Here is an 8,686-nt window from a genome sequence, read left to right on the forward strand (position 1 = left end):
TCTTATTGGATCAAGATAACCAAACCTTCATGCAATATGTTGTTATGCTCATGATCGAAATAACGGTCTATGACGCTTAGCATTACACACTATGTACTTATTATATAAAAAATGACGCACCGAAATTTTGCGTATTCGAAAATAATCAAAAGTAAACAAATCTGCAGAGCATCCAAAAATGAGCACAAATGGTGTGAAAATCACACAAACTTATGGACGCAGTTCCAATTTTTGATTAAACAAAGTTGTCCTACCATATGTCAAACACTATTTCAACCCCTTATACTAAACACAGGGAGGAAATTTCGAGTCTAATAGGCCATGAAATCCCAGAGATGCCTCATTCCTTACTCCTCCCAAGGATGGAACATTATTCCACCATAATTTCACGAAATCTTAAAGTATGCAGCCACAAACAACCCTATAAAGAGATGATTAGAGTAGAGGTCATGCTGGAGTTCTCCAGCGACACTACTTCCGTACAGCATCACCGTGCTTCTAAGAAACATTTAGAGGTCTCGACTGAAAAACCGGCCGGTGGGAAGGACCCCGTACTCCCCGCCGTTGGTCGCGTAACCCATTGGTTATACGGGGACGAACATGCGGGCAAGGTCGTCGGCAGATGAGGCAAGGAACAAAAAAAAAAGACGAGGGAAAAGAGGGGCGCGAGTAATGTAAGGGAGAGGAAGAGCGTGTAGAGTGCAGCGTACCATCTCAATCACCAACTAATCCGGCGAAGTGGGTAGAATTGCGACGAACTAGGGTTCCGGGGATCGCTAGAGCCTAGAGGAGCCGGAGCTAGGGTTCCGCTGATCGCCGCGAGGAAGAAATCGGCGTGACGGCGAGGGAGTAGGAAGTATGAAGTGAATGCCTCGAAGGACCTGGAAGATGGAGACCGGAGAGATTGAGAGAACCCTAGTTGGGCTGGGCCTCCTGCCAAAGCGGCTAGTCCTCTCCCACAAAGAACAAATGGCACGGGCCCATTAGCCAGCTGCCCGACTGCCCCAAATCGCTAGACGAAAACCCGCTTTCCTTAGAAGAAGACGACTTCGCTGTCTTCCCCATCTCGTCGTCCTTCTCGCGTCTCTCTTAACAGCGAAGGAAGAAGAAGTCGACGCGATCATCCGTCACCTCCAGCCTCCCACGCGCTTCCTCCGCCCTATTTTAGGCTGCTCGCCACGCCACCGGCCGCCGACATCCCACCTCGCCAAGTCCCCTTTGTCCTTCCCCTCCCTCGCCTCGCGTTAGGTAGCTTGCTTCCGATCCGACCCCCACACCTCCCTCCGGCTCTCGCCATGGGCGCCGCCGCCAACAACCACGAGGAGGAGTCGAACCCCCTCATCCCAGCCGCCGTCGCCGCCGCCCCCGCGGACGAGAAGCCCCCGCAGGCTCCGGCGCCGGAGGCCGCCAAGTGCTATGCCGACGGGGTCCCGGTCGTCATGGGCGAGCCCGTGTCGGCCCACGCCTTTGGCGGCCTCCCGCGGGAGAGCTGGAACTCCGGGATCCTCTCCTGCCTCGGCCGCAACGACGAGTTCTGCAGCAGCGACGTCGAAGTGTGTACGTGGCCCTTGTCCTCGGAATCGGATACTCTTTGTTCGAGTCGTGCGTAATCTTTGCTGTAGAGATGTGCGTGGTTTCGCGTTTGGGGATCTCGAGGAGGAATAGGTGGTTGTATTACCACGATTTTGAGCTCGATTTGATCGGAAATGGCTGATTGTTCTGGAATTTTTCGGTAGTTTTCACTATGAGAGGCTTAGTCGGTGTTAGATTTGGTGTGCGACCGACAATTGTTAGAACTTCTGATCAGCTTTGTCTGAATTTTTGGCCAGATTCCGTAGCTAAATTGAATTTAGGATGGTGCGCTTAATCGAATTGGGTTGCCGTGAATTTCTGTCAATTTGAAGTGTCTCGCTTATTAATGTCAAGTATGAAATCATGGCACAACAAGGCCTGATAATATGAATTTGCTTACATATAAATTCCATGATAACAGACAGATCTGAAGCCTTTTCTTGTTGAAATTGTCCTTTCTAGCTGGCAAATTGTTTCTGTAAAGGTGCTATGACTACTAGACTCTGTATGATTCATTTTGGTATTCCCTCTTGTACAATCTTTTAGGAACTTGTAAAAAACTGCATGATATCTCTAACCTGAAATTCATTATTATCATAAAAGTAATAGCCCAAAAGCGGTCTAGACAAATTTCACATCTTAGCTCTAATTATTGATTTGTTCAGGGTGAGCTGAACTTTGTACAGAACTATCGTATTTAACATGTGCCAATTATGGGATGAACTAAATTTTATATTTAGACATTGCTGTCTTAAATGGCTTGTGCAATTAAATGATGAGCTGAAGTTGTCTCTTGAAAGTGCTATTCTAACCAGCCAACAACAGCTGGTTTGCTCCTCTAAAAGTTGATTGATTGTGACTACTCTTGTTTGATCGATGTTGAAGGATTGACAGTTTCCCCTTCATCTACCTACCATTTAGTTTGTTACTTTGTTTTCTTATTGCTGTAGATTTGGTGAATAATAGTCATTTTTGTATGTGGACTATTCCCTGAAGGTTATCCACTAAATTGTTCACTTCCAGATTTTGGTACCATGTCTTACTAAATGCTGTGCCCTGATACAATGAATTAGCTGAGATCCAACACCCATTTTATTGATCGCAATTGTACTATATGCACAACAGCACATGATGCTCATATTCTGCTCCATAAAAGGCTAAAAGTGCATGATCTGGGAATAGGATGGAGCAGGTGTCTTTTTAACCATAGCATTATTGCAAACCATTGCCGTGAATTGATGATTTCTGAAGTTATTCACTGAAATTATCAGTTGAACCTTGTACATGCTTATACTATATAGTATACACACTTCACAAAATGCCAGCCTGTGAAATTCTGGGAGTGCGGATTATGCTTTTTCCTTGTACTTCCAATTTCACAGTGGATCTCGAATTACTTCTTTTTGTTAATTTGGGTGTTGAACCAAGAACTGATTACATATTATTTGGATGTATCAGGTCTTCTTGGAACAGTAGCACCATGTGTGCTCTATGGTAGTAATGTTGAGAGGCTTGCTGCTGGACAAGGCACATTTGCAAACAGCTGCTTGCCTTACACTGGCCTGTATATGCTTGGGAACTATCTCTTTGGGTGGAACTGCTTTGCCCCATGGTTCTCTCATCCCACTCGTACTGCTATTCGACGACGCTACAATCTTGAGGCAAGTGTTTCTGTCTGCCCAGATTCTGTATGGTTTTCCATTTGTCAGTGTGTGTATCCATCTCCATTTGAAATTTGTTTGTAGTAGTACTTGAATTGAGACTATCATATTTTGAAACGGTTTGTATTGATCTTGAGTTTATATGGATTTTCATCCTTTATCTCTGTTTGCATGTAGGACTTACTCTAGCTCTGTCTCAAAGTAATATTATGACACGGTTCTTTGAATCCTTCCCTGTTCAGGGTAACTTTGAGGCTTTCACCAGGCAGTGTGGGTGCTGCGGCAGTCTGGTCGAGGACGAGGAGAGGCGTGAGCACCTAGAGGCTGTCTGTGACCTTGCTACCCACTACCTCTGCCACCCTTGCGCCCTCTGCCAGGAGGGACGTGAGCTGCGCCGCAGGGTTCCCCACCCTGGATTCAACAATGGACACTCCGTCTTTGTCATGATGCCACCCATGGAGCAGACCATGGGGCGTGGCATGTGAGCTATTACAGTTCCTGCCCTACCCTAGTTCGATCTGGGCTTCCTGTGATTTCTTGATCGTATAGCCATAATATAGTGTTTTTCTCTCGCAACAAAACAGCAAGCCAAAGAAACGATCAAGCGAACAGGCTATTGTCAACTGCTGTTGGACTTTGATGTGTTGTTTGTTTGTCCGTAAATACGAGTTTGTGATATGAGATCATGTTGGGAACTTGGGATTAGGACAAATGGGTCTGTTTGCTCTCAACTGGTGTTTGGATTCTAAACTGTATTGTCACGTGTGTCACAGTGTTTGTTCGTGGTCCTTGGGATGTACAATATGGTATGTTCGCTTCTATTATAATCTGTTTTTTAAGCTTTTTTTTCAGTCAAAATAGTGTTTTCTCTCGCAACAAATTAGCCAGAACAATGTTTTGGCTTGTTTTTTCAACGAAATAAATGGGGCCTATATGTGTTGTTGTAAAAAAAAAAGAATGTGAAGTCCATTCCATCATACCTCAATTCTTATTCTGTTTTTTTTTCTCATGTCTAAACGACGCTTAATAAGTTGGCTGATGATGTTTTGTCATGAGAGAAAAACATTGTACGATAGCTGATAAGCCGGGCTAATAAGTTAAGTGAACTTTGCGCACAAGCTTAACAGCAGTGTATATCAAGTCCCATCTCCTCATTAACTGCATATAGCTGCTGGATTGCCAATGGTTACTAGGCCTTGTTTAGTTGGCGAAATTTTTTGGAAAATGGTACTGTAGCACTTTTATTGTTATTTGGCCATTCGTGTCCAATCATAGTCTAATTAGGCTTAAAATATTTGTCTCGTGAATTTCGTCTAAACTGTGTAATTAGTTTTATTTTTTATTTATATTTAATGCTTCATGCATGCGTCTAAAGATTCAATGTGACGGGGAATCTTGAAAATTTTTGCAAAATAAAGTGGAACTAAACGGTACCCTAGTACATCCGTAGTAAATGAACGAATGGGAGGATAAGGCCCGTTCGGTTTACCTTATATTTCGGTTTATTCGGCTTTTTTCAGCTAGAACAGTGTTTTTCTCTCACAACAATTCAGTCGGAACAGTATTTTTCAGCTCAGCGAACGGGGCCTAAGTGGCAGCATGTACTCATGCCACATGCAGCCTGCACAGGTCAGTAACTTGCAACCATATTCGTTTCGTTGAAATTAGCTGATGCTAATTTATTATGAGTTCATAACAAATCAGCATCATCAGCGGCTAAATTTCAATGAAACGGACAGGGCGGTATGTCAGCAACTTGCAACCATGATGGGCAAGAGGGACTGTTTAGCAATTTGTAACTTGCAACCATGGTATGTCAGCTTCAAGAGTCTTGGAGTGCAAGCTGCTGGCATCGATGACAATGGTCGGTCTCGCAACATAAATGGCATATGGTGATATGGATGCCCAGAAAGCCACAAACATGGAACCACTACCACGCTCATCGGACGTCCAACAAAATAAAGCCTAGGTGTCCATACACAGGGAGGCCGCCTAGACAGCACGGCCTCATACTTTAGGTCTTTAATTATGTTATCTACATGTGTCCATGAGTAGAAACTAAGATTAGGGATGAAAGAGGAAATGGAACATTTTGTTAGCGGGGGTTATTTTTTTATAGGTTTTTTTTCCTGTTTTGGTGAAAAATGAAAATGGGAACAGAACTGCAAATATGGAAGTGATAACCATTCCTACTCTTTTTGTCATTTATCGTTTCGGCCGAAAATTCCCGGTGATATTATTATACGGTTTTTTTTTCTAATTCCCGATGATATTATTATACAAATTTTTTTTCTATATCCACACTCCTGCATTTACCTATACAAGCCCGCGGTGGTTTCCCGAAGGAACCACCGTCCACGTCGCCCGAAATATTTTTGTCCGTCCGATCCGCGATCGTGTGGCCCAGATTTGTTGAATCGGATTCTTCCTGGATCAGCTTCCTGTGCTTTTCGTTTGCTTCTGCCGCTTCTCCTCTGCTTCTCCCACTTCTCATCAGAATCGAGACAAACACGTATATAGCTCAGCTTCCGCTTCTACTTCAACCCCCAAAAAAACCTCTCTCCCGTCCTCTCGCTCTCGTTCTCTCCCGAAGCAGCGGCGACCAGGGCCACGGCGCGCCGACGGCGGCGCCCGCCGGTCCTCGGGCTAGCAGACACCGCCCTCCTCCCTCCTTCTTCCTCCCTCTCCCCTGCACTCTCCCTCTCTTCCGACGTGGTAGCATGCCAGCTAGCCCCAGCGAAGCCGGATGGCCGCGCGGCGCGCTGCTGGGGCAACGGCTCCCCGGCCTGCGGCGCAGCAACGCGCGTGGGCCCCGATGGTGGCCATCGCCACGGAGTGCCGCGACCCCGCGCACGCCGGTGTCCACCGGCGCCGCTTCCCCAGCGCTGCCTCCTCCCTCCGGTAAGAAACCCTAGCTGCCTCTTCGGCGTCGGCGGCCAAGCTCCCCACAGCGAACAGCAGCAGCCACGCGGTATGAAAACCTAGCTGATGGGGGTTCCACTGGTCACCGATTCCCAAACCCTAATTTTTAGGACCCTGCAGTTATTGTTTCCTTTCCCTTTATCAAGATTTCCCGTATATATTCATGTCCACCAAAATTTGGGTCGTGCATTATGGAAAGATAAGAGATGATTAGTGTTGTAGTTGGGATTTCGAAAAGCAAACCTATTTTTCAGTGAGCTTGATACTTGATTCAAGCCATTTCTCAATTTGTCCTGCCTACCAAGGTACAACTTTTACCTACAATTTGATAGTTCTCTAATGACAAAGAAAGGCGAGCACTGCAAGATATATGACCATGGATGTAATTTTCCTATTTTTTCCTTATTGGTACATGCTTTGCTTTTCGACATAATGATTAGCGGCTCCATGTACATCATATGTCCTTAGCTTTTAGTCTCCAGAAAAGATACCTGCTCGTATGTTCAAACAATATAGATCGATGCATTGGTATGAAATGTTCAGAGATGGATACTTTGCTATGAACTGTTCGGTGGACACATTTTCAAATAGCACTGAATTGCTCCATCTTGTAGGGTCCATTTTTCAGAGGAGTGTAGGTTGTGCAAGGTTTCTCATAGATTTGTGTTATGATCTTCGAGGACATGCTTCAACTCATTTGCTAAGCCATGCTTGATTGTCATTTATGACAGTTTGGTGTCTTTTGTCTTCTTTAAGAATAAGAGGTTGCTATGCTCTTTCTTTTTCCCTGCCAGTGCAAATTTATGGCTATGTACTAAAGTCATGGTATATGTTATTCAAGGTCGATGATTAGTGGGTTCCTACCTTTTTTTTGCCAACAAATAATTGTATAGCATGTTGAGTGATTGTGGGTTGTAAAAAAGAAAATGTTGTTTTGTGTTTCTATTTCATCAAGTGTAAAAAAAGGCATTAGCATTCTTTTGTGTTAGGTTCTGTTTGTTAAACATGTTGACATTAGCATTCTTTTTTGTTAGGTTCATGTTTAACGAGTCAGAGAAAACTGTGTCGATTCAACTGAGCGCGCCTTCCTTACAGATTTGTTATAGCACTACCCACCACATTTTTTTCCATCAATTTATCTATTTCGTTTGCTCATCTAATGCTGACTGCTCTCTTATCTGTGCACTCTATAATCATAACTGACCATTTTTACTTTTTCCCTTTTTTTGATATATAAACCGAATCCAACTATATATGTTTTCGTGCAGGACCTCACCAGCCATGCACAAGAGTGTTGAATTATACAGGACAACAGGATTACAGCACGCTTGAAGGGTCGAGATGGCGACTAGAGGGGGGGTGAATAGTCTTTTCTAAAACTTAATCGCGTCGGCTAACCGATACAAATGCGGAATTAAAACTATCGGTCTAGCCAAGACTATACCCCACTATATATGTTCACTAGCACCTTGCAAGGATAACAATTAAGCAATAAAGGTGCCGGGCTAGCTAGAGCTCTCCTAAACAATTCTAGGAGCAAGGTTACACAAACCTATGCCACTAGTACTTTAAGTGACAAGGGAGCTCCTACACATGCTAGTAAGCAAAAGCACAAAGCTAACTAAGCTCACTAACAATGCTCAATAACAAGGCAACCAATGCCTAATTAGAGAGCGCAAATACTTAGCTACACAAACTAAGCAATGTGACTAACAAGGTTACTAAAACCAAATTAGCCACGCAAGGGAGCTACTTCTATGCTACACAAGCAAGAAGGTAATTAGCAAGCTACACAAGCTATCTAATTACAAGAGCAACTACACAAGCTTAATATGTATAAAAGTAATTGCAAGCTTGTGTAATGGGGATGCAAACCAACGGGAAGAACAAGGTTGACACGATGATTTTTCTCCCGAGGTTCACGTGTTTGCCAACACGCTAGTCCCCGTTGTGTCGACCGCTCACTTGGTGGTTCGGCGGCTAATTAGCATCACCCGCTAAGCCCGCACGTCGGGCGCCGCAAGAACCTACCCCTTGAGTGAGGGTAGCTCAATGACACGCTTTACTAGAGTTGCTCTTCGTGGCTCCCGCGGGGCGAGCACAATGCCCCTCACAAGCACTTCTCCGGAGCACCGCACAAGCTTCTTGCGCGCTTCGACGGAGACCACCACCAAGCCGTCTAGGAGGTGGCAACCTCCAAGAGTAACAAGCACCACCGGCTTGCAACTCGATCACCTAGTGCCACTCGATGCAACCTCACGATGCAATCGCACTAGAATCGCTCACTCACACAATCGAATGATCACTATCAAGTATATGTGTGATGGAGGGCTCCCAAGCACTCACAAGCATGGACACTAAGTCCCTTGAGGTGCTCCACTCTAGCCATGGCCGAAGGCCACTTCTATTTATAGCCCCAAGGGCTAAACTAGCCGTTATCCCTTCACTGGGCAACGGTCGGGCTGACCGGACGCTCCGGTCGTGTTGACCGGACGCTGGACCTCAGCGTCCGGTCGCCCACAGACGACCAC

General features: G+C 45.2%; 1 protein-coding gene across 1 annotated transcript; it reads left to right on the forward strand.

Moving 5' to 3' along the window:
* The first annotated feature begins 1,094 nt into the window (after positions 1 to 1,094).
* LOC136449576 (cell number regulator 8) lies at positions 1,095 to 4,003 on the forward strand. Its single transcript, XM_066449634.1, has 3 exons — positions 1,095 to 1,557; positions 3,031 to 3,233; positions 3,476 to 4,003. The coding sequence occupies exons 1-3, from the start codon at positions 1,296 to 1,298 to the stop codon at positions 3,716 to 3,718; spliced, it is 708 nt and encodes a 235-aa protein (XP_066305731.1). The 5' UTR covers positions 1,095 to 1,295; the 3' UTR covers positions 3,719 to 4,003.
* The last annotated feature ends 4,683 nt before the right edge of the window (positions 4,004 to 8,686 follow it).

This window comes from Miscanthus floridulus, chromosome 5, assembly GCF_019320115.1.
Source record: "Miscanthus floridulus cultivar M001 chromosome 5, ASM1932011v1, whole genome shotgun sequence".
Classification (NCBI taxonomy): domain Eukaryota; kingdom Viridiplantae; phylum Streptophyta; class Magnoliopsida; order Poales; family Poaceae; genus Miscanthus; species Miscanthus floridulus.

What these genes read in the sequence shown, in the direction of transcription:
- LOC136449576 (XM_066449634.1), top strand. Translation starts at nt 1,296, where the DNA reads ATGGGCGCCGCCGCCAACAACCACGAGGAGGAGTCGAACCCCCTCATC. An exon ending in CAGCAGCGACGTCGAAGTGT is followed by an intron (nt 1,558 to 3,030) that starts GTACGTGGCCCT and finishes TGGATGTATCAG; the next exon opens with GTCTTCTTGGAACAGTAGCA. An exon ending in GACGACGCTACAATCTTGAG is followed by an intron (nt 3,234 to 3,475) that starts GCAAGTGTTTCT and finishes TTCCCTGTTCAG; the next exon opens with GGTAACTTTGAGGCTTTCAC.